The sequence below is a fragment of the Falco punctatus genome, assembly GCF_963210335.1.
Source record: "Falco punctatus genome assembly, chromosome: 18".
Taxonomy (NCBI): domain Eukaryota; kingdom Metazoa; phylum Chordata; class Aves; order Falconiformes; family Falconidae; genus Falco; species Falco punctatus.
In genome coordinates this window covers 582,125-606,196 of record NC_137598.1, presented here as the reverse complement: position 1 = coordinate 606,196, position 24,072 = coordinate 582,125, and the positions used below count along the sequence as shown (strand labels likewise).

Here is a 24,072-nt window from a genome sequence, read left to right as displayed (position 1 = left end):
TTCCAAATCCACCTCACCAGCAGGGACGCCCCCGAGGAGACCCTCCATCGAGGCACGCTGGGGGCCAGACCGCGGTGCCATGCTCAAGCCATGCGTCAGGGACACCTCTCAGCTCCTGACACCCAAGACCTCGTCCAACATCAAACTCCCCAGGCAGTGAGAAGCGGCCCCGAGGAGGCAGCTCCTCCCTGACCTCTCTGACAGCTCGCTGGAGCTGTGGAACTGCTCCAGAAGGGATTGGTTTCCTCCTGGGACCATTAAGGGTGCACAGAAGAGCTGCAGCAACATGTTGGGCTGCAAAAAGTGTGAAGAAGGAAAGTGAAGATCTTTTCTTCCAAGGTAAGTATGTAAAACACTAACATTTATGATCATTCACATTATAGCCCCATGTCTGCATTCTCTGGTTTGCAGGAAAACTAACAGGCACTCCTGGCAGCCCAGTGCTGTGGGCTTAGGGAATTCTGAATCCCTGACCAGAACACTGCCCACTGCTGGAAAGAGCTTAGAAAGGCTTTGGTGAAACAAGACGCATGAAGATGTAGCTGATGCGAAGGACAATTTTATTCATGTTTAAAGCAGAAGACAGGAGCAAACCGGTGTCAGGAAGCAGGCACTTCTTTCCAAACCCAAGCGCGTGACAGCCCTGGAGGGATGACGCGGAGCGGCCCCAGCACTGAGAAGCCAGCCAGGAGGCTCTCGTGCCGCGGGAAGAGTGTCCAGGAACGACCTGGCTGAAGAACAGTAACGCCGACAAAGTGGGTGCTTCCCCTCCTTCTGAGGCACCGCACGCTGCACAGCTCCGTACCGCAGCAGCTGCCCCGGCTCTGCTCCGCGCCTCGGGCCCGGGGCCTGCTCGGCACTGGGAACAGCGCTGACCACATGCCCTGTGCCTCCGTGCACTGCTCTGCCTGACCCAGCCCCGCGCAGTGACGCGGAGCTCCCGCAGCTCCTGTCAGCAGAAACCCAGACTCCAGCAAGGCGTGGGGACCCCCGAACCCAACGTTCCTACGCTGCTCCCTGACAGCTGCACCACCGAAGAGAGAGGAGGAGGGAGCCTGTCGCAGGGCGCCTAGGCCAAGATATCGGAGGTGGAGTCTCCGGAAGCGAAGCGGATGTCATGGGCAAGGCAAGGCCCGTTGAGTTCCTTCCCAAAATCCACCAGGAAGTTCTTGTTCACGCACAGGCCGCCCTTCTCAGTGTCCACGTCAATCTGCAGCATGACGGAGCCTTCCCTGCGAGGGAACAAGAGCGCAGCGGTCACAGGCAAGCAAGCCAGGGCCCTGTTCCGGGGCTCCTGCCCGCACCTCCCCGTTCCGTATGGAGGAGGAGGCCGGCTCCTTCACATCTGCTCTTCTGCAGGGAGGAGGGCGCGGAGGCTCCCTTCCAGCGGGGCCACACGCCCGCGCTCACATCTTTTCCCTGAATGCTCGATGGACGCGGGCGAACCGCCGGGAACGACGTGGCAGGCGGGCTGGAGCTTGGCTCTGCGCTGGAGAGAGACCATCGCCCGCTCTGCCAGACCAAAACCTCTTGGGGGGCACACCTGGGGAGGCGCTGCCAGAGCGGCCTGGCCTGGCTGCCGGGGCTCCACGGGCGGATCCTCTCCGCCTTCCCGGCTGGAGCGCTCCCGGGCTCTCCCGAGCACAGGCCGGGCACTGCGGCTCCACGCAGGCGGCAGCTGCACCTCGCCCGGCCAGGGGCGCCGGGGTCAGGCGCACGTGAGATCCCGCCCGAGGAAGCTGCGGGGACCACGTTAGGAGGCCCCGTCCCCTGCAGTCACAGAGGTGTCCTCAGAGCCCCCCCAGCGAGGCGCCTTTCCCCTTTGGAACGCAGGGGCCGTGCAAAAGAGGCCTCGCGCCTGCCCAGCGCTTCTCACCTGACCAAGTTCGGGTAGAACTGCTTGTCCCACGTGCTGTAGAAGGAGTTGGTGACATACAGCCTCTTGCCGTCCACGCTGAGCTGCATTTTACTGGGGCCGCCGTACACTCTCTTGCACTGCAGGCACAACAGACAGCCGTGGCGTTACTGGCTTTTCCCGCAGCAGCCAAGCACAAGCCGGAGCAGGGAGCGGAGCAGAGCGGCTGCCTGCCCTGCCAGCGCAGGCAAGCGGCCAGCAGCTGCGGGCACACGGGCCGCTGCAGCGGAGACCTGCCCCAGAGCCCGCGGGCAGGGAATTTGCCGAGCAGAGCCCAAGCGCAAAGGACACCAGAGGGCAAAGAGGCCACGGAGCTCACCTTGACCACCAAGGGCTCCGGCTGGCACTTCAGCTCTTCGTCTCTGCACACGGTGACGGGTCCCCCTCTGAGGATGCTGCCTCCCACAAACACCTGGAAGCGAGGCAGGGGGAGACACGTGGCCTTGTCACGCGGCCACCGCCAGACCCTCCTAAGGAACCCAGCGGTGCCAGCCCTTCCGCTCCCGCCTTACCTGCCCCACCAGCCTGGGCTTGCAGGTCTTGGAGAGCTCATACTGGCGGATGTCTCCGTGCAGCCAGTTGCTGAGGTACAGGTACTTGTCATCCGTCGAGATGACGAGGTCCACCGTGAAGGCTAGGGCACACAAACAAAGAGCTCCAGAGAAGGCAGCGCCCACAGAGAACGCGCCTCTCCCTGCCACCCTGGACGTCGTGCCTATGGTGCACGAGAGCCGCCCGAGCGCGCAGGCTGCAGCCAGGGCAGCGGTGCCTCCTCAGGGCTTGCACAGCCCCTGCCCCCTCCGACAAGCCTTCTGCCATCTTTGCGCGGCACGGCGCCGCGGGTCAGTGAGGGGTCTCTGCCGGGCGGCACGACACAGCGCTCCGGGAGGGAAAATATAAACACCCCTCGGGGCACACAGACCTGGCATCTTGGGCATAATCCATCCCGTCACGTCCTTGGCCGGTATCCGAATCACCTCCTCTACGGCCCAGTTGTCTCTCTGCACAAGGAACAAGGGCACAGCACTGTGAGTGCTCCAGGCTGCTCAGGCGAGAGCGCTGCCCGGCACTCGCATGCCTGCGCAGCCGGCAAAGCTGCCGGAGGAAGGCTGCCGCTGCGCCCAGCTACGGCGAGCAGGCACGGCTGGGGCAGCACCGGCCGACAGCAGCAGCAAGGCTGAGCCTCCTCGCTCAGAGGAATCCCCCAGCCTAAGGGTCTGGAGCTGGCTCCGCACGCTGCCCTCTCCACACGCCTCCTCCTTTCTCCCCGCCACCCCGCGTTTCTTCGGTGCCTTTCCCAGTCGCCCTGAAGCTCCCCACGGCCGGGTCTCCCCGGCTGCTGGCAGAACACTTGCCTCGCACTTGTAGAAGCGGTAGACAATGCCGCTCAGGGCACAGCTGACGTATCCCTCGGCAGCATCGGGGTTGTGGAGGAACTTCACGCTCAGGGGCAGAGAGTCCTCCCCCAGGTCGAAGCACTGGGTGAGGGTGCGGCAGGACAAGTTCCACACGTTCAGGCGGCGCCCAAAGACCCCTGCGGAAAAGGAAGACCACGTCAGAAGATGAGGGGCCACCTGTGGAGACTAATCCCTCCCCAAATGCTCGCACTCAGGGACAGCCACGGCAGTGACCAGCCAGAGCCTGCGGAGAAGCCGCCGCACTTGAGGGAGCAGCGGGAGAGGGCAGGGACCAGCCTGGGATAAGGACAGGTGCTGCACGTCCTGCAGCCGTGCCTCTAGGATGGGCCGTTCGTGGGGACGTCTGCCTGTCCCCCCTCTCCAGCTCCGGCTCTCGCTCTGACGGCACCGGCACCCTCCCACCACCCCGCTGAGCTCTGGCTCAGCACTTGCATCCGCATTCCCTCACCTTTCTTCAAGTCGTCAGGATTAAACCCACGTCCCGCGCGTTTTGGGACCAGTCCGGCAGAGCTGATGAGAACGTTGTGGCGCGGCTGGTACCAGAAGTCGTATCCAGTCGGGGGGGCTTCACACTCATTCTCCCAGTTCCCCTTCAGCTCAAAGGTCTCTCCATCCAGCACAATGAATCCACCTGGGGCGCAAAAAGGGGACGCACGATCAATCGCGTTCTCCGCTTCCAAAGCAGCCCGTTTCCTTGTGGAGTCATCGCCGGGCAAAGTACCTTTCCCGTTGCCAGCTGGGTCTCCCATGTTGGCAATCAGGATGTCACCATTAGGCAGGCTGTGCACTACGCTGAGGTATCCCTTGTTGCACTTCCAGAAGACATCCACTGGCTCGATCATCTGAGAAAAGGTCACACAGACACACACACCTCAGCCGGCGACTGCTCGGCTCATTTCATGCTCCCTGGCAGAGCCTTTGGCCACCAGAGACTCCTGCAAACCTCCGATGCTTGCGGGAGCTTTCGTTCCAAGGACTCCCACTTGCCAGGGGCTGCTCCTCCTTGCAGAGGAGCACAGAAGCCCCTGAGCTGCCCCTCTGCGCAGAGGAGAATGCAGCAACACCGAACCCATCACAGCCTGTCTGTCCACCGCACTGCGGGGGCGGCAGGTGTGGTGCGGGGCGTGACTGCCCACGATTAGGCTCTCTGAATGCAACAGGCAGAGGGGGACGCAAGGATGAGCGGAGCCTTCCTTGGTCTGGAAAGGAGAGAGCCGAGCGGAAAACGTGACCCAGCTCCCTAAAATCGGGGTGGAAGAGGAGATGAAGACAGAACCCTTCTTCCCTGTGTATTATCCCAGAAGCACCAGTTCCCAACTCCTTCCCAGAAACTTGTCCTTGCGTCACCTGAGGCATACCTTACACAGCTTGGGAGCCCGGCACTGGGAACCCACATCCACCACGTAAATGCGGGAGGAAATCAAACAGGGAAGAATCAGCTTGTTCCTTCTCGGTGTGGCAGTGTCAAAGCAGGCGCAGCCAGCGCTCCACCCCGAGGAATGCAGCTCGTCTTTGAGGTTGGGCATGGGCAGGCGGTGGATCACCTAGGCAGCCAAGGCAGAGTTAGGGTTCGCACAGGGAGGCGGGGAGAAACGGGGACCCTAACGCTGGCAGATGCTTCTGGCTTGGCAGCCTCCACCTGCGCGCCTGGCACCGCCTGCAGAGCTCCGGGAGGAGAACACTGCTCCGTGCACTGGCCGCTGCTCCGCGTTAGGGCACGGCGTGCCGCTGAGAGGAGACCGTTCCCCATGCCGAGCAGCCACCCACAGGCTGATCCAGAGCACGTGCTCAGGAGCTCACTAGCAGCACCAAGACTCTCGGGAAGTGAGTTGGGAAGTGAGTCAGAGCCGACCTGTCCCCAGGACACCGAGACGGAGACGACTCAACCGCAGCCAGGCACACACAGGACAGCGCAAAGACAGCAGGAAGGTGAGTTTGCAGGCAGACAACAGCCCTCTCTCACACGTACAACCGCGGAGAAGCAAGAGAGAGACCTGTTGTGACAGAACTCACCAGGGGTTTCCCAGATGGGTCTTGGCAGGGCATGACCAGGCAGCAGGAGAGAACGGTGGACAGGAGAGAAAAATGCCCAAGACAAGAAGGTGCCAGGCATAGAGAGACGCCTGGCATCCCGGGGTGGCTATCAAGCAACCTGGAGTCCCAAGCAAAAAGGAGGAAAGGTCCCGAATGCCGAGGCACCATGAAGCACAGAGCCAGCAGCTGGGCACCATCCCAGGCAAGCGCTGCAGGGACACGGGTACCTGGCAGTAACAGGGAGATCTGGGGTTGAGGTCAATGGTGGCCAGGAAGTCAGGCTGCTCCACGCAGGTTTCCCTGTAGGTGCAGGTCACGTAGGCAACCTCCTCTCTAGGAGCTGCGTAGAAGGAAAGCTTGTGTTAAAGCACGCCGTGAACCAGCCAGGCGGGAAAAGAAAAGCTTCAGCAGACCCTCAGAGAAGACTGAACTCACTATTCTGGATGCCAAGACCTTCCTACAGGCAGCTGAACGCAACGACCTGCAGCTATTCCATCCCTTCCTCCTTGCGCACTGACAGCTGCCCAACCCTGGCGCCGTTACCGACCCAGAGGCACGAGAACAACCGCAGCGGAGAAGATCTCCATGGAGGTACCGTCCTGCCCCTTTGGGGGAGGGGACTCGGCACATGTTAACGGGGGTCTCCACTAACAGGGAGCTCTCTCCCAAACACCACCCGCTGCACGACACGCTCGAGAGGACTTGCCTTTCACAGCCTCCGGGCAGGTGGGGTACTGGTAGCACTGAGCTCTGCATCTGTCTGGGTTGGGGAGAAGAATAAAATGAGAAACGTCCACGTCCCAGACGGTGCCTACTCGGAAGCCTCCGTCCCACCCAAGGGACCTTCTCCCACTCCAGCTCTCAACGGGGACCTCTGTGACCGGCCCCTGCTCCGCTTATGGCACTGACGACCCCCCGACCCAGGAGAGTAATCCTCCCTGAAGCGCCACCAGGGCCGTCCCAGAACAGAGAGAACCTTCGGCCCCAGCCGGACAAGGTGCCACACTCCAGTGCCACCCCTCTCCTCCCTGCAGCGGAACAGACCTGCCAGTCCCCAGCGGGGACTTCGGTCCAAGGGGGGATGTCCACAGCCCCCAGGCAGTGGCTGCAGCCCGGTCCAGGATGGAGCCACAAGGCTCGGAGCTGCTGTGGGCTGCGGGAGGCTGCCGAGCATCCCTTACCCATGCTGACAGCCTTCTGGTTCACTCTCCTCGAGCAGAGGTGCTGGGACTGGAGGTGCGGCTCGCTGTCTGCCTCGCCGGAGTGGGATGTGCTGTGCCGAGGCTGCTCCGAGGGGGCCTTATATACAAGGCAAAAGGGTGGGGGGAGAAAGCAGCTGCCAAGGGAGGAGCCATCGCTCCTCGGCGTTTGGGAGGTGCCAGACCAGCGCTGCGGCTTCTTTCCGCCTTGCTAACCACCAATCTAGAGGAAAAATCTGCTGGTGCGTGCAGGTCTTTTCCCTAAACACAGCCTCCCGTATCTGATCCTGGCGCTCTGGTGATCTCCAGTGGACTTCTTCAGGCTCTGGAGGCCCCCATGCCCCGGCCGAGAAACAAGCTCATTGCAGCCATCCCCCGTGCCCAGGTTGCTGCCACACAAATGTGCAGCGGCTGCAAATTCCGCACGAGGGATGAGAAGCCCATCTAGATCAGCGTCCCCACCAGCAGGCTCCCGGAGACTACAACGTGTAAACGTAGAGAGGGCACCAAAGGCACCTCTGAAATCCAGACCCCGAGAGAAGGCACGTCTGTCTGGGGGCGAGCTGAAGGCATCACGGGTTCCCTGGGCTCCGCTCAGCAAGCCAGCCCAGAGGCGCCTCTACCCAAAAGAGGCTTCTGGAGCCCTGAGGGCTGCAAACTGGGATACAGGGCTCACAAGAGGAGGCAGGGGGCTCCAACAGTGCTGACGGCAGAAGAGACTGGAGGAGCTGCCGGCATCTCCTGAACAGCGAAGGAACACACCAGGCTAGAAATGGGTGCCTGGGCAAACGCCATCTGCGCCCCTGCTGATGCAGCACCTGCAAGGTCAAGACGTGCCCGTCGCCTCTCAGGTTGGCATCTCCACGGGGGGACGTCAGCCCACCTGTGGGAAATCGGAACCTTTAGGACTCGGGGCAACTCAGCAGAGCAAAACAGTGCCTGGCCAGTAGCTACGTACCCTCCCCACCAGTCTGGTCAAGGAATACCAAAGCCCCACAGCAGGCACCGACACCGCAAAGGGCCTGGCACCGGTGCGGCTGTATTACATACAAACTGGACAAAACTGCCACAAAACACCCCTGGGAAGAGCAGAGATCTCTCTTAAAGGGCCTGAGGTGCTGCAGAGAAGAATTTTGGAAGAAGGGTCCCCTCCTGAGACCACCAGCACCCTGGCTGCCACCAGCTGCCAAACTAAAGCAGGAAGAAAACACCAAGCGCCACGGAACGTGAATGAGTATCGTATCTTGTGGAAGAACGCCTCAACCAGTGGGCAAATTACACGGGGTACGTAATTGCTCCACATAGGAATGCAGAAACATCTGACAGCGCCATTAAAGCAGCCCTCAGGAGATCCTCATCAGAAGAGATAGCCTGTCTCACTAGGGCTGTAATTAATGGCGCTCTGCTTCCAGAACAGCGCTTTTAACGTGCAACAGGCAGACACGGGAGCAGCCTGGCACCAGCGCCCAGCGTTCGCGCACTGCCCAGAGGCAGGTGGGACCAGCTGGCCAAAGGCCTTGTTTCAGGCAGCAGAAAAGGAGAATAACGGGAGCCTTTGATGCAGGCTGGTGCTCACTCATTCCACAAAGAGCGGACACTTCATCTTCCAGGCTGACAGGGTGCACGGCCTCAGCGTAGGCTCCAGGGAACACGGACCAGGGGATGCTGCCCACCGAAGAACACCCAGGCCTGACGGGAGCATGCAGCGGCAGCTCTGGTCCAGCAACGAGACCTGTAAGTCCAGCAGCTGAGGCAGGCAAAAGGCAGAGCAGAACACAGCACGCACTAGCCTGAGCTGAGCTGGAGGCCGAGCGGCCAGCAGGGATCCTGCGGGAATGAGGGGCTGCCTGGCGTTTGCCTAACACCATGGCAGCAAGCCCTCGGTCCGGGAGCAGCTCCACAGCTCGGAGCAGCTCCACACGGCGTCTCCCTCCTCTCTGCTCACCACTGCTCTGAGCTGGGCACAGCTGCCCATCCTTCTCCAACCAAACCCAACAGAGAGGTTCAGGCAGCGTCCCCGAGGTGCTGCCGCCCTGGTCTGCCCGGCTGGTGGGAAGCACGACCCGGGCCAGCGAAGCACAAGAAGCTCCTGCTCCATCAGGGGCAACTTCAAGCGCGCAGCTGGTGCCTTTAGCGCAATGCTTCTGCTGTCACGATGTGCATGTCTCACTGCACCTTCTTCTCACCCCTGCACACCTGCTAATTAAAAACTTCATTAGTCTTCCGCTCATTAACAAAGTGCGCTGGTCATCCTATTTGGCTTTCCTCGGTGACGTCTTTGGCATCCCTCGCAAAACCAAGCTGCGGGGTGTAGAGTTTTCTCATTAAAACTGATAGTAGGAAGGATAAGAGCAGGCTCAGCAACACCGACGAGCAAGCAAGCGATGGTTGGCAGCGAACGCAGTCGGTGCGGTCTGCTCTCGGCCCAGGAACAGCTCCCTGTGGCAGGCACGGATGGGAAGCCGTGACATGGAGGAGCAATCAGGGGCTTCACTGGACAGCCCACACGGAGGCGGCAACTGCTCCCCTCCTCCCGACCGTCTCTCCCAACCCTGATAGGGAAGAACACGCTGTAATTTTGATAATGGGCAAGACCAGGTGGCGCAATCTGGCGCAGGCTGGCACAGCACACAAACGCATCAGGAGAAGACCCTGCCACACCAAGAACACCAAGTCTGCTCTGGATGCCCAGGCAAGAACTCCCCCGACGACAGGAGCACTCTCCAACCTTCCCCTCCTTCCCCAGGGAAGGCGTTCGCTTCCCGACTCACGTTGCATCACAACACACGTCCACGTGCTGCCTGCAAGGTTGGCTGGAGGCAACGTCAGCGCTTCTCCCTCGAGGCGCCTCTCCGCCTTCGCCCCACCGCGGGGCCGGCCACCCCTTCCCCTCCAAACGCGGCGGTTGCTGCTGCTGTGGGACTCACTGGGGAGGGGGCAGGAAGGTCTGGCCACAAGCACGGCAGCAGCGCCAGCCCCCTCCCCAGCACAGCCCACAGCTACGACTGCACAAACCCATCCAAAAGCCACGTCCTTAGGTTGTCATTTCAGACACCGTGGAATGACAAGTGGCTTCAGGTGGCCACCAAAGGGCCCTGAGTGTGCAGGTGAGTCACTTGTCTGGCAGCGCGGTTTTCTGCCGGATCAGCTCCTTCTCCCGCAGCCGCACAATCGCTCCATCTGGCACAAGAGGAGTGCAGGAGGAGTGGCAGCCCCACGCAGCTGGGGAGGACGGACGAGCAGGACCTGCTCTTTCTCCTCTCCCAGGCCTCTGCCTAAAGACAGGCATTAGCACCTTCCCTGGAAGGTCCCTGCGAGCACTGCAGATCCGACCCCAGGCTTACACAAATGAAATAAAACCCAGAACGGTTGACTTTCCTCCGCTGATGGAGAAGGAAATGCAGACTGGGAATACAAACGCTGAGCAGAGCAGTTTAACTAAACATTTCAGGTTACGCTCCAAGGACTCATTTACGCTCCCCTGGATGAGTTTCTGGTCAGTCGCTATTCATCCTACTAGGAACGTGAAGGCAGAATATGTGTCAGTGGTTTGCTCTTCTGTCGCAGAACAGAGTATTTTTATCTATGGTGAAACAACCTAATCGATACCCTTTTCCACTCTCTGCAATAGCCATGATTCCTATGCAAAATACTTTAAGAAACAACCAGAAAGTTACGTTTGCATCCTTATCTCCCCGGCAACTCCCTTAAGGCAAAGAAAGGTCACGTTCATGCTCAGCACAACTTCCACATATTGAGCCCAGCTTCCAAACGCTGAAATGAGCAAATGCTGCAAAAGCACAGCAAAAAGCACGCAGGAGGGTTAGGAGATCGCAGTATCCATCTGTTGCAGCCTAGAGGGGAGGAGATCAAATGTGGGGGTCTTCTGCTGCTAAGAGTTAATATAGGCTGGGATTAATTCTTGCCTCTGTTGCTATCCAGAAGGAGAGGGAAAACTGAAGGCTCATCTGAAAAGAAGACCTGGGGCAGAACGGAGTGGGCAGAACGGAGCACTCATAACGGCTGCACCGCCAACAGGTTTTTTCAGGACGCCGGTTCCCAGTCCTGTAGCTACAAGTCTCAACTGGGTGCATTAATAAGCAGCACAGCCTAAGGATGCTCTCAGCTCCTCATCACGTGCCACCCTCCCTCTGAGCTGGTGCCCCAGCACAAAGCACTTCTGCGACCTCTTGGAAGCTGCAAAGGGCTTGAGGGTGCTGGTGCCAGGGAGAAGCACGTCCTCCCAAGAACCGCTGGAGGGAACAGTCGGAGCAGCCAAGGCCAGCCACCCCAGCTCACCGCCTCCCCACGCCAGGTGCATGCGGCCGCCACAGCCACACCGCATGAGGGATAACTCAGGCGCAAGCACGTGGAATGGCCCCCGCTCCCTGGAAGGCGGCCATCGGGCCCCAAGGACCCGGGACAGCCCTTGGGGGGGTGGACGAGCTGGCTGCTAGTGGCAGAGACGCGGCGGGGGCAGAGCAGGGCCTGGCGGTGGGTCGAGGGTCTGGGTCACCGCTGCAGCGCTGCCCCTTGACCTTCACGGCCCCACGCAGCCCCGAGCCCCGGCCGAGCCCTCGCCTCGCTGTGCGGCCACCTGCAAGTCAGGGAGGGCGGTGGGAGCGCCAGGGATGGGTGCCTGCGGGCTGGGGTCACCCTCCCGCCCGTGGAGAGGCGGCAGCACCTCTGCCGAGACACCCGCTGTGGAGGGTCTGCGGGGCGGCGAGAGCAGGCACCTTCCAAATCCACCTCACCAGCAGGGACGCCCCCGAGGAGACCCTCCATCGAGGCACGCTGGGGGCCAGACCGCGGTGCCACGCTCAAGCGATCGTGATGCTGAACAGCAGCACCCCAGGGTGCACAACAGGCGTAGCAACGTGTTTGCCCAAGAGAACCGTGAAGGAAGTAAATGAGTTTGTATTCTTCCAAGGTAAACACATAACAGGCTAACAGCTAGAAGGATCCTCTTTACATTCTAATTTTTGCAAACTCCAAGCCAATTATGGCTTTGGCTGCAAAGTGCACCCTTGTGAAGATGCTCAAGGTGAGTGGGGTTCATGTGAAGCCACGTGGGTGTGCAGCAGGTCTTGGAGGACGGCGGTCGCTGTCCCGTGTAGCACACGGGCTTACACCGTGTGACTGCGATTTGGCTTCTCACGCAGCACACGATAAACAGGAGGATGATTTACAGCTCCGGTAACTACATCTTGCTTTTGTGAAACAACAGTGAGAGAGAACAGCCAAATAAGAACTTTTAAGGACTGAGGTCACTTTGTAGGTCCTTTGGGTGAAAACCCTAACTTTTCTTTCTCAACTGAGTTACGACTCTGCTGTCCATGTGAACTGAGCAAGCTGAAAGCAATCTTCTCTCCAGCAGTGTGCCAGCCACTTAACACAAGGGATTTCACTGGAGTGTCTACTGAAAGTATTCTTTCAGACCTTCATGCGTGGTAAAGCAAGCCCTACTAAAACCAAACGGTTGGCTTGGGCGATCACAACACTACATTACTTTGACAAGGGATGTTCATTTGTGGCAGAAAAACAAACGGTTGGCAAGTTGCCCTATGAAACATGTCCCTGCAAGAATGAACACGAGAGAAGAACAAGCAAAGACGGCCACGACTGGAGACTTCCAGGAAGACGAACTGGCACTCTTGCAAAACCAGTGCCCTGTCTCAGGGATCTTCAAAACCCTGATCTTATCATTAACTACTGCTGGCATTTTCCCCTGAAATAAATTGGAAAGGCTTTGGTGAAACAAGACGCATGAAGATGTAGCTGATGCGAAGGACAATTTTATTCATGTTTAAAGCAGAAGACAGGAGCAAACCGGTGTCAGGAAGCAGGCACTTCTTTCCAAACCCAAGCGCGTGACAGCCCTGGAGGGATGACGCGGAGCGGCCCCAGCACTGAGAAGCCAGCCAGGAGGCTCTCGTGCCGCGGGAAGAGTGTCCAGGAACGACCTGGCTGAAGAACAGTAACGCCGACAAAGTGGGTGCTTCCCCTCCTTCTGAGGCACCGCACGCTGCACAGCTCCGTACCGCAGCAGCTGCCCCGGCTCTGCTCCGCGCCTCGGGCCCGGGGCCTGCTCGGCACTGGGAACAGCGCTGACCACATGCCCTGTGCCTCCGTGCACTGCTCTGCCTGACCCAGCCCCGCGCAGTGACGCGGAGCTCCCGCAGCTCCTGTCAGCAGAAACCCAGACTCCAGCAAGGCGTGGGGACCCCCGAACCCAACGTTCCTACGCTGCTCCCTGACAGCTGCACCACCGAAGAGAGAGGAGGAGGGAGCCTGTCGCAGGGCGCCTAGGCCAAGATATCGGAGGTGGAGTCTCCGGAAGCGAAGCGGATGTCATGGGCAAGGCAAGGCCCGTTGAGTTCCTTCCCAAAATCCACCAGGAAGTTCTTGTTCACGCACAGGCCGCCCTTCTCAGTGTCCACGTCAATCTGCAGCATGACGGAGCCTTCCCTGCGAGGGAACAAGAGCGCAGCGGTCACAGGCAAGCAAGCCAGGGCCCTGTTCCGGGGCTCCTGCCCGCACCTCCCCGTTCCGTATGGAGGAGGAGGCCGGCTCCTTCACATCTGCTCTTCTGCAGGGAGGAGGGCGCGGAGGCTCCCTTCCAGCGGGGCCACACGCCCGCGCTCACATCTTTTCCCTGAATGCTCGATGGACGCGGGCGAACCGCCGGGAACGACGTGGCAGGCGGGCTGGAGCTTGGCTCTGCGCTGGAGAGAGACCATCGCCCGCTCTGCCAGACCAAAACCTCTTGGGGGGCACACCTGGGGAGGCGCTGCCAGAGCGGCCTGGCCTGGCTGCCGGGGCTCCACGGGCGGATCCTCTCCGCCTTCCCGGCTGGAGCGCTCCCGGGCTCTCCCGAGCACAGGCCGGGCACTGCGGCTCCACGCAGGCGGCAGCTGCACCTCGCCCGGCCAGGGGCGCCGGGGTCAGGCGCACGTGAGATCCCGCCCGAGGAAGCTGCGGGGACCACGTTAGGAGGCCCCGTCCCCTGCAGTCACAGAGGTGTCCTCAGAGCCCCCCCAGCGAGGCGCCTTTCCCCTTTGGAACGCAGGGGCCGTGCAAAAGAGGCCTCGCGCCTGCCCAGCGCTTCTCACCTGACCAAGTTCGGGTAGAACTGCTTGTCCCACGTGCTGTAGAAGGAGTTGGTGACATACAGCCTCTTGCCGTCCACGCTGAGCTGCATTTTACTGGGGCCGCCGTACACTCTCTTGCACTGCAGGCACAACAGACAGCCGTGGCGTTACTGGCTTTTCCCGCAGCAGCCAAGCACAAGCCGGAGCAGGGAGCGGAGCAGAGCGGCTGCCTGCCCTGCCAGCGCAGGCAAGCGGCCAGCAGCTGCGGGCACACGGGCCGCTGCAGCGGAGACCTGCCCCAGAGCCCGCGGGCAGGGAATTTGCCGAGCAGAGCCCAAGCGCAAAGGACACCAGAGGGCAAAGAGGCCACGGAGCTCACCTTGACCACCAAGGGCTCCGGCTGGCACTTCAGCTCTTCGTCTCTGCACACGGTGACGGGTCCCCCTCTGAGGATGCTGCCTCCCACAAACACCTGGAAGCGAGGCAGGGGGAGACACGTGGCCTTGTCACGCGGCCACCGCCAGACCCTCCTAAGGAACCCAGCGGTGCCAGCCCTTCCGCTCCCGCCTTACCTGCCCCACCAGCCTGGGCTTGCAGGTCTTGGAGAGCTCATACTGGCGGATGTCTCCGTGCAGCCAGTTGCTGAGGTACAGGTACTTGTCATCCGTCGAGATGACGAGGTCCACCGTGAAGGCTAGGGCACACAAACAAAGAGCTCCAGAGAAGGCAGCGCCCACAGAGAACGCGCCTCTCCCTGCCACCCTGGACGTCGTGCCTATGGTGCACGAGAGCCGCCCGAGCGCGCAGGCTGCAGCCAGGGCAGCGGTGCCTCCTCAGGGCTTGCACAGCCCCTGCCCCCTCCGACAAGCCTTCTGCCATCTTTGCGCGGCACGGCGCCGCGGGTCAGTGAGGGGTCTCTGCCGGGCGGCACGACACAGCGCTCCGGGAGGGAAAATATAAACACCCCTCGGGGCACACAGACCTGGCATCTTGGGCATAATCCATCCCGTCACGTCCTTGGCCGGTATCCGAATCACCTCCTCTACGGCCCAGTTGTCTCTCTGCACAAGGAACAAGGGCACAGCACTGTGAGTGCTCCAGGCTGCTCAGGCGAGAGCGCTGCCCGGCACTCGCATGCCTGCGCAGCCGGCAAAGCTGCCGGAGGAAGGCTGCCGCTGCGCCCAGCTACGGCGAGCAGGCACGGCTGGGGCAGCACCGGCCGACAGCAGCAGCAAGGCTGAGCCTCCTCGCTCAGAGGAATCCCCCAGCCTAAGGGTCTGGAGCTGGCTCCGCACGCTGCCCTCTCCACACGCCTCCTCCTTTCTCCCCGCCACCCCGCGTTTCTTCGGTGCCTTTCCCAGTCGCCCTGAAGCTCCCCACGGCCGGGTCTCCCCGGCTGCTGGCAGAACACTTGCCTCGCACTTGTAGAAGCGGTAGACAATGCCGCTCAGGGCACAGCTGACGTATCCCTCGGCAGCATCGGGGTTGTGGAGGAACTTCACGCTCAGGGGCAGAGAGTCCTCCCCCAGGTCGAAGCACTGGGTGAGGGTGCGGCAGGACAAGTTCCACACGTTCAGGCGGCGCCCAAAGACCCCTGCGGAAAAGGAAGACCACGTCAGAAGATGAGGGGCCACCTGTGGAGACTAATCCCTCCCCAAATGCTCGCACTCAGGGACAGCCACGGCAGTGACCAGCCAGAGCCTGCGGAGAAGCCGCCGCACTTGAGGGAGCAGCGGGAGAGGGCAGGGACCAGCCTGGGATAAGGACAGGTGCTGCACGTCCTGCAGCCGTGCCTCTAGGATGGGCCGTTCGTGGGGACGTCTGCCTGTCCCCCCTCTCCAGCTCCGGCTCTCGCTCTGACGGCACCGGCACCCTCCCACCACCCCGCTGAGCTCTGGCTCAGCACTTGCATCCGCATTCCCTCACCTTTCTTCAAGTCGTCAGGATTAAACCCACGTCCCGCGCGTTTTGGGACCAGTCCGGCAGAGCTGATGAGAACGTTGTGGCGCGGCTGGTACCAGAAGTCGTATCCAGTCGGGGGGGCTTCACACTCATTCTCCCAGTTCCCCTTCAGCTCAAAGGTCTCTCCATCCAGCACAATGAATCCACCTGGGGCGCAAAAAGGGGACGCACGATCAATCGCGTTCTCCGCTTCCAAAGCAGCCCGTTTCCTTGTGGAGTCATCGCCGGGCAAAGTACCTTTCCCGTTGCCAGCTGGGTCTCCCATGTTGGCAATCAGGATGTCACCATTAGGCAGGCTGTGCACTACGCTGAGGTATCCCTTGTTGCACTTCCAGAAGACATCCACTGGCTCGATCATCTGAGAAAAGGTCACACAGACACACACACCTCAGCCGGCGACTGCTCGGCTCATTTCATGCTCCCTGGCAGAGCCTTTGGCCACCAGAGACTCCTGCAAACCTCCGATGCTTGCGGGAGCTTTCGTTCCAAGGACTCCCACTTGCCAGGGGCTGCTCCTCCTTGCAGAGGAGCACAGAAGCCCCTGAGCTGCCCCTCTGCGCAGAGGAGAATGCAGCAACACCGAACCCATCACAGCCTGTCTGTCCACCGCACTGCGGGGGCGGCAGGTGTGGTGCGGGGCGTGACTGCCCACGATTAGGCTCTCTGAATGCAACAGGCAGAGGGGGACGCAAGGATGAGCGGAGCCTTCCTTGGTCTGGAAAGGAGAGAGCCGAGCGGAAAACGTGACCCAGCTCCCTAAAATCGGGGTGGAAGAGGAGATGAAGACAGAACCCTTCTTCCCTGTGTATTATCCCAGAAGCACCAGTTCCCAACTCCTTCCCAGAAACTTGTCCTTGCGTCACCTGAGGCATACCTTACACAGCTTGGGAGCCCGGCACTGGGAACCCACATCCACCACGTAAATGCGGGAGGAAATCAAACAGGGAAGAATCAGCTTGTTCCTTCTCGGTGTGGCAGTGTCAAAGCAGGCGCAGCCAGCGCTCCACCCCGAGGAATGCAGCTCGTCTTTGAGGTTGGGCATGGGCAGGCGGTGGATCACCTAGGCAGCCAAGGCAGAGTTAGGGTTCGCACAGGGAGGCGGGGAGAAACGGGGACCCTAACGCTGGCAGATGCTTCTGGCTTGGCAGCCTCCACCTGCGCGCCTGGCACCGCCTGCAGAGCTCCGGGAGGAGAACACTGCTCCGTGCACTGGCCGCTGCTCCGCGTTAGGGCACGGCGTGCCGCTGAGAGGAGACCGTTCCCCATGCCGAGCAGCCACCCACAGGCTGATCCAGAGCACGTGCTCAGGAGCTCACTAGCAGCACCAAGACTCTCGGGAAGTGAGTTGGGAAGTGAGTCAGAGCCGACCTGTCCCCAGGACACCGAGACGGAGACGACTCAACCGCAGCCAGGCACACACAGGACAGCGCAAAGACAGCAGGAAGGTGAGTTTGCAGGCAGACAACAGCCCTCTCTCACACGTACAACCGCGGAGAAGCAAGAGAGAGACCTGTTGTGACAGAACTCACCAGGGGTTTCCCAGATGGGTCTTGGCAGGGCATGACCAGGCAGCAGGAGAGAACGGTGGACAGGAGAGAAAAATGCCCAAGACAAGAAGGTGCCAGGCATAGAGAGACGCCTGGCATCCCGGGGTGGCTATCAAGCAACCTGGAGTCCCAAGCAAAAAGGAGGAAAGGTCCCGAATGCCGAGGCACCATGAAGCACAGAGCCAGCAGCTGGGCACCATCCCAGGCAAGCGCTGCAGGGACACGGGTACCTGGCAGTAACAGGGAGATCTGGGGTTGAGGTCAATGGTGGCCAGGAAGTCAGGCTGCTCCACGCAGGTTTCCCTGTAGGTGCAGGTCACGTAGGCAACCTCCTCTCTAGGAGCTGCGTAGAAGGAAAGCTTGTGTTAAAGCACGCCGTGAACCAGCCAGGCGGGAAAAGAAAAGCTTCAGCAGACCCTCAGAGAAGACTGAACTCACTATTCTGGATGCCAAGACCTTCCTACAGGCAGCTGAACGCAACGACCTGCAGCTATTCCATCCCTTCCTCCTTGCGCACTGACAGCTGCCCAACCCTGGCGCCGTTACCGACCCAGAGGCACGAGAACAACCGCAGCGGAGAAGATCTCCATGGAGGTACCGTCCTGCCCCTTTGGGGGAGGGGACTCGGCACATGTTAACGGGGGTCTCCACTAACAGGGAGCTCTCTCCCAAACACCACCCGCTGCACGACACGCTCGAGAGGACTTGCCTTTCACAGCCTCCGGGCAGGTGGGGTACTGGTAGCACTGAGCTCTGCATCTGTCTGGGTTGGGGAGAAGAATAAAATGAGAAACGTCCACGTCCCAGACGGTGCCTACTCGGAAGCCTCCGTCCCACCCAAGGGACCTTCTCCCACTCCAGCTCTCAACGGGGACCTCTGTGACCGGCCCCTGCTCCGCTTATGGCACTGACGACCCCCCGACCCAGGAGAGTAATCCTCCCTGAAGCGCCACCAGGGCCGTCCCAGAACAGAGAGAACCTTCGGCCCCAGCCGGACAAGGTGCCACACTCCAGTGCCACCCCTCTCCTCCCTGCAGCGGAACAGACCTGCCAGTCCCCAGCGGGGACTTCGGTCCAAGGGGGGATGTCCACAGCCCCCAGGCAGTGGCTGCAGCCCGGTCCAGGATGGAGCCACAAGGCTCGGAGCTGCTGTGGGCTGCGGGAGGCTGCCGAGCATCCCTTACCCATGCTGACAGCCTTCTGGTTCACTCTCCTCGAGCAGAGGTGCTGGGACTGGAGGTGCGGCTCGCTGTCTGCCTCGCCGGAGTGGGATGTGCTGTGCCGAGGCTGCTCCGAGGGGGCCTTATATACAAGGCAAAAGGGTGGGGGGAGAAAGCAGCTGCCAAGGGAGGAGCCATCGCTCCTCGGCGTTTGGGAGGTGCCAGACCAGCGCTGCGGCTTCTTTCCGCCTTGCTAACCACCAATCTAGAGGAAAAATCTGCTGGTGCGTGCAGGTCTTTTCCCTAAACACAGCCTCCCGTATCTGATCCTGGCGCTCTGGTGATCTCCAGTGGACTTCTTCAGGCTCTGGAGGCCCCCATGCCCCGGCCGAGAAACAAGCTCATTGCAGCCATCCCCCGTGCCCAGGTTGCTGCCACACAAATGTGCAGCGGCTGCAAATTCCGCACGAGGGATGAGAAGCCCATCTAGATCAGCGTCCCCACCAGCAGGCTCCCGGAGACTACAACGTGTAAACGTAGAGAGGGCACCAAAGGCACCTCTGAAATCCAGACCCCGAGAGAAGGCACGTCTGTCTGGGGGCGAGCTGAAGGCATCACGGGTTCCCTGGGCTCCGCTCAGCAAGCCAGCCCAGAGGCGCCTCTACCCAAAAGAGGCTTCTGGAGCCCTGAGGGCTGCAAACTGGGATACAGGGCTCACAAGAGGAGGCAGGGGGCTCCAACAGTGCTGACGGCAGAAGAGACTGGAGGAGCTGCCGGCATCTCCTGAACAGCGAAGGAACACACCAGGCTAGAAATGGGTGCCTGGGCAAACGCCATCTGCGCCCCTGCTGATGCAGCACCTGCAAGGTCAAGACGTGCCCGTCGCCTCTCAGGTTGGCATCTCCACGGGGGGACGTCAGCCCACCTGTGGGAAATCGGAACCTTTAGGACTCGGGGCAACTCAGCAGAGCAAAACAGTGCCTGGCCAGTAGCTACGTACCCTCCCCACCAGTCTGGTCAAGGAATACCAAAGCCCCACAGCAGGCACCGACACCGCAAAGGGCCTGGCACCGGTGCGGCTGTATTACATACAAACTGGACAAAACTGCCACAAAACACCCCTGGGAAGAGCAGAGATCTCTCTTAAAGGGCCTGAGGTGCTGCAGAGAAGAATTTTGGAAGAAGGGTCCCCTCCTGAGACCACCAGCACCCTGGCTGCCACCAGCTGCCAAACTAAAGCAGGAAGAAAACACCAAGCGCCACGGAACGTGAATGAGTATCGTATCTTGTGGAAGAACGCCTCAACCAGTGGGCAAATTACACGGGGTACGTAATTGCTCCACATAGGAATGCAGAAACATCTGACAGCGCCATTAAAGCAGCCCTCAGGAGATCCTCATCAGAAGAGATAGCCTGTCTCACTAGGGCTGTAATTAATGGCGCTCTGCTTCCAGAACAGCGCTTTTAACGTGCAACAGGCAGACACGGGAGCAGCCTGGCACCAGCGCCCAGCGTTCGCGCACTGCCCAGAGGCAGGTGGGACCAGCTGGCCAAAGGCCTTGTTTCAGGCAGCAGAAAAGGAGAATAACGGGAGCCTTTGATGCAGGCTGGTGCTCACTCATTCCACAAAGAGCGGACACTTCATCTTCCAGGCTGACAGGGTGCACGGCCTCAGCGTAGGCTCCAGGGAACACGGACCAGGGGATGCTGCCCACCGAAGAACACCCAGGCCTGACGGGAGCATGCAGCGGCAGCTCTGGTCCAGCAACGAGACCTGTAAGTCCAGCAGCTGAGGCAGGCAAAAGGCAGAGCAGAACACAGCACGCACTAGCCTGAGCTGAGCTGGAGGCCGAGCGGCCAGCAGGGATCCTGCGGGAATGAGGGGCTGCCTGGCGTTTGCCTAACACCATGGCAGCAAGCCCTCGGTCCGGGAGCAGCTCCACAGCTCGGAGCAGCTCCACACGGCGTCTCCCTCCTCTCTGCTCACCACTGCTCTGAGCTGGGCACAGCTGCCCATCCTTCTCCAACCAAACCCAACAGAGAGGTTCAGGCAGCGTCCCCGAGGTGCTGCCGCCCTGGTCTGCCCGGCTGGTGGGAAGCACGACCCGGGCCAGCGAAGCACAAGAAGCTCCTGCTCCATCAGGGGCAACTTCAAGCGCGCAGCTGGTGCCTTTAGCGCAATGCTTCTGCTGTCACGATGTGCATGTCTCACTGCACCTTCTTCTCACCCCTGCACACCTGCTAATTAAAAACTTCATTAGTCTTCCGCTCATTAACAAAGTGCGCTGGTCATCCTATTTGGCTTTCCTCGGTGACGTCTTTGGCATCCCTCGCAAAACCAAGCTGCGGGGTGTAGAGTTTTCTCATTAAAACTGATAGTAGGAAGGATAAGAGCAGGCTCAGCAACACCGACGAGCAAGCAAGCGATGGTTGGCAGCGAACGCAGTCGGTGCGGTCTGCTCTCGGCCCAGGAACAGCTCCCTGTGGCAGGCACGGATGGGAAGCCGTGACATGGAGGAGCAATCAGGGGCTTCACTGGACAGCCCACACGGAGGCGGCAACTGCTCCCCTCCTCCCGACCGTCTCTCCCAACCCTGATAGGGAAGAACACGCTGTAATTTTGATAATGGGCAAGACCAGGTGGCGCAATCTGGCGCAGGCTGGCACAGCACACAAACGCATCAGGAGAAGACCCTGCCACACCAAGAACACCAAGTCTGCTCTGGATGCCCAGGCAAGAACTCCCCCGACGACAGGAGCACTCTCCAACCTTCCCCTCCTTCCCCAGGGAAGGCGTTCGCTTCCCGACTCACGTTGCATCACAACACACGTCCACGTGCTGCCTGCAAGGTTGGCTGGAGGCAACGTCAGCGCTTCTCCCTCGAGGCGCCTCTCCGCCTTCGCCCCACCGCGGGGCCGGCCACCCCTTCCCCTCCAAACGCGGCGGTTGCTGCTGCTGTGGGACTCACTGGGGAGGGGGCAGGAAGGTCTGGCCACAAGCACGGCAGCAGCGCCAGCCCCCTCCCCAGCACAGCCCACAGCTACGACTGCACAAACCCATCCAAAAGCCACGTCCTTAGGTTGTCATTTCAGACACCGTGGAATGACAAGTGGCTTCAGGTGGCCACCAAAGGGCCCTGAGTGTGCAGGTGAGTCACTTGTCTGGCAGCGCGGTTTTCTGCCGGATCAGCTCCTTCTCCCGCAGCCGCACAATCGCTCCATCTGGCACAAGAGGAGTGCAGGAGGAGTGGCAGCCCCACGCAGCTGGGGAGGACGGACGAGCAGGACCTGCTCTTTCTCCTCTCCCAGGCCTCTGCCTAAAGACAGGCATTAGCACCTTCCCTGGAAGGTCCCTGCGAGCACTGCAGATCCGACCCCAGGCTTACACAAATGAAATAAAACCCAGAACGGTTGACTTTCCTCCGCTGATGGAGAAGGAAATGCAGACTGGGAATACAAACGCTGAGCAGAGCAGTTTAACTAAACATTTCAGGTTACGCTCCAAGGACTCATTTACGCTCCCCTGGATGAGTTTCTGGTCAGTCGCTATTCATCCTACTAGGAACGTGAAGGCAGAATATGTGTCAGTGGTTTGCTCTTCTGTCGCAGAACAGAGTATTTTTATCTATGGTGAAACAACCTAATCGATACCCTTTTCCACTCTCTGCAATAGCCATGATTCCTATGCAAAATACTTTAAGAAACAACCAGAAAGTTACGTTTGCATCCTTATCTCCCCGGCAACTCCCTTAAGGCAAAGAAAGGTCACGTTCATGCTCAGCACAACTTCCACATATTGAGCCCAGCTTCCAAACGCTGAAATGAGCAAATGCTGCAAAAGCACAGCAAAAAGCACGCAGGAGGGTTAGGAGATCGCAGTATCCATCTGTTGCAGCCTAGAGGGGAGGAGATCAAATGTGGGGGTCTTCTGCTGCTAAGAGTTAATATAGGCTGGGATTAATTCTTGCCTCTGTTGCTATCCAGAAGGAGAGGGAAAACTGAAGGCTCATCTGAAAAGAAGACCTGGGGCAGAACGGAGTGGGCAGAACGGAGCACTCATAACGGCTGCACCGCCAACAGGTTTTTTCAGGACGCCGGTTCCCAGTCCTGTAGCTACAAGTCTCAACTGGGTGCATTAATAAGCAGCACAGCCTAAGGATGCTCTCAGCTCCTCATCACGTGCCACCCTCCCTCTGAGCTGGTGCCCCAGCACAAAGCACTTCTGCGACCTCTTGGAAGCTGCAAAGGGCTTGAGGGTGCTGGTGCCAGGGAGAAGCACGTCCTCCCAAGAACCGCTGGAGGGAACAGTCGGAGCAGCCAAGGCCAGCCACCCCAGCTCACCGCCTCCCCACGCCAGGTGCATGCGGCCGCCACAGCCACACCGCATGAGGGATAACTCAGGCGCAAGCACGTGGAATGGCCCCCGCTCCCTGGAAGGCGGCCATCGGGCCCCAAGGACCCGGGACAGCCCTTGGGGGGGTGGACGAGCTGGCTGCTAGTGGCAGAGACGCGGCGGGGGCAGAGCAGGGCCTGGCGGTGGGTCGAGGGTCTGGGTCACCGCTGCAGCGCTGCCCCTTGACCTTCACGGCCCCACGCAGCCCCGAGCCCCGGCCGAGCCCTCGCCTCGCTGTGCGGCCACCTGCAAGTCAGGGAGGGCGGTGGGAGCGCCAGGGATGGGTGCCTGCGGGCTGGGGTCACCCTCCCGCCCGTGGAGAGGCGGCAGCACCTCTGCCGAGACACCCGCTGTGGAGGGTCTGCGGGGCGGCGAGAGCAGGCACCTTCCAAATCCACCTCACCAGCAGGGACGCCCCCGAGGAGACCCTCCATCGAGGCACGCTGGGGGCCAGACCGCGGTGCCACGCTCAAGCGATCGTGATGCTGAACAGCAGCACCCCAGGGTGCACAACAGGCGTAGCAACGTGTTTGCCCAAGAGAACCGTGAAGGAAGTAAATGAGTTTGTATTCTTCCAAGGTAAACACATAACAGGCTAACAGCTAGAAGGATCCTCTTTACATTCTAATTTTTGCAAACTCCAAGCCAATTATGGCTTTGGCTGCAAAGTGCACCCTTGTGAAGATGCTCAAGGTGAGTGGGGTTCATGTGAAGCCACGTGGGTGTGCAGCAGGTCTTGGAGGACGGCGGTCGCTGTCCCGTGTAGCACACGGGCTTACACCGTGTGACTGCGATTTGGCTTCTCACGCAGCACACGATAAACAGGAGGATGATTTACAGCTCCGGTAACTACATCTTGCTTTTGTGAAACAACAGTGAGAGAGAACAGCCAAATAAGAACTTTTAAGGACTGAGGTCACTTTGTAGGTCCTTTGGGTGAAAACCCTAACTTTTCTTTCTCAACTGAGTTACGACTCTGCTGTCCATGTGAACTGAGCAAGCTGAAAGCAATCTTCTCTCCAGCAGTGTGCCAGCCACTTAACACAAGGGATTTCACTGGAGTGTCTACTGAAAGTATTCTTTCAGACCTTCATGCGTGGTAAAGCAAGCCCTACTAAAACCAAACGGTTGGCTTGGGCGATCACAACACTACATTACTTTGACAAGGGATGTTCATTTGTGGCAGAAAAACAAACGGTTGGCAAGTTGCCCTATGAAACATGTCCCTGCAAGAATGAACACGAGAGAAGAACAAGCAAAGACGGCCACGACTGGAGACTTCCAGGAAGACGAACTGGCACTCTTGCAAAACCAGTGCCCTGTCTCAGGGATCTTCAAAACCCTGATCTTATC

The 24,072-nt window shown here is 60.0% G+C and overlaps 2 protein-coding genes across 14 annotated transcripts; both read right to left on the bottom strand.

The window, feature by feature from the left end:
* Window positions 1-543: 543 nt before the first annotated feature.
* LOC308054773 (methanethiol oxidase-like) lies at window positions 544-12,252 on the bottom strand. 7 transcript variants are annotated; one of them, XM_080368093.1, is made up of 12 exons: window positions 6,549-12,252; window positions 6,074-6,127; window positions 5,595-5,707; window positions 4,692-4,877; window positions 4,055-4,175; window positions 3,782-3,964; window positions 3,271-3,449; window positions 2,838-2,916; window positions 2,428-2,549; window positions 2,235-2,327; window positions 1,877-1,995; window positions 544-1,232 (listed from the first exon to the last, which is right to left on the bottom strand). In XM_080368093.1, the coding sequence occupies exons 1-12, from the start codon at window positions 6,550-6,552 to the stop codon at window positions 1,070-1,072; spliced, it is 1,416 nt and encodes a 471-aa protein (XP_080224219.1). In that variant the 5' UTR covers window positions 6,553-12,252; the 3' UTR covers window positions 544-1,069. The 7 variants fall into 7 exon arrangements, with proteins under 7 accessions (XP_080224219.1, XP_080224216.1, XP_080224214.1 ...); XM_080368090.1 differs by having other exon boundaries at window positions 2,838-2,912; window positions 3,267-3,449; window positions 3,782-4,175; XM_080368088.1 differs by having other exon boundaries at window positions 1,877-2,327; window positions 2,838-2,912; window positions 3,267-3,449; window positions 3,782-4,175.
* Window positions 12,253-12,345: 93 nt separating this feature from the next.
* Window positions 12,346-24,054, bottom strand: LOC308054771 (methanethiol oxidase-like). 7 transcript variants are annotated; one of them, XM_080368083.1, is made up of 12 exons: window positions 18,351-24,054; window positions 17,876-17,929; window positions 17,397-17,509; window positions 16,494-16,679; window positions 15,857-15,977; window positions 15,584-15,766; window positions 15,073-15,251; window positions 14,640-14,718; window positions 14,230-14,351; window positions 14,037-14,129; window positions 13,679-13,797; window positions 12,346-13,034 (listed from the first exon to the last, which is right to left on the bottom strand). In XM_080368083.1, the coding sequence occupies exons 1-12, from the start codon at window positions 18,352-18,354 to the stop codon at window positions 12,872-12,874; spliced, it is 1,416 nt and encodes a 471-aa protein (XP_080224209.1). In that variant the 5' UTR covers window positions 18,355-24,054; the 3' UTR covers window positions 12,346-12,871. The 7 variants fall into 7 exon arrangements, with proteins under 7 accessions (XP_080224209.1, XP_080224206.1, XP_080224204.1 ...); XM_080368080.1 differs by having other exon boundaries at window positions 14,640-14,714; window positions 15,069-15,251; window positions 15,584-15,977; XM_080368078.1 differs by having other exon boundaries at window positions 13,679-14,129; window positions 14,640-14,714; window positions 15,069-15,251; window positions 15,584-15,977.
* Between the last annotated feature and the right edge of the window lie 18 nt (window positions 24,055-24,072).

What these genes read in the sequence shown, in the direction of transcription:
- LOC308054773 (XM_080368087.1), bottom strand. An exon ending in TCCTGACGACTTGAAGAAAG is followed by an intron (nt 3,450 to 3,781) that starts GTGAGGGAATGC and finishes CCTTTTCCGCAG; the next exon opens with GGGTCTTTGGGCGCCGCCTG. An exon ending in CTTCTACAAGTGCGAGGCAA is followed by an intron (nt 2,913 to 3,266) that starts GTGTTCTGCCAG and finishes TTGTGCAGAGAG; the next exon opens with ACAACTGGGCCGTAGAGGAG.
- LOC308054771 (XM_080368077.1), bottom strand. An exon ending in TCCTGACGACTTGAAGAAAG is followed by an intron (nt 15,252 to 15,583) that starts GTGAGGGAATGC and finishes CCTTTTCCGCAG; the next exon opens with GGGTCTTTGGGCGCCGCCTG. An exon ending in CTTCTACAAGTGCGAGGCAA is followed by an intron (nt 14,715 to 15,068) that starts GTGTTCTGCCAG and finishes TTGTGCAGAGAG; the next exon opens with ACAACTGGGCCGTAGAGGAG.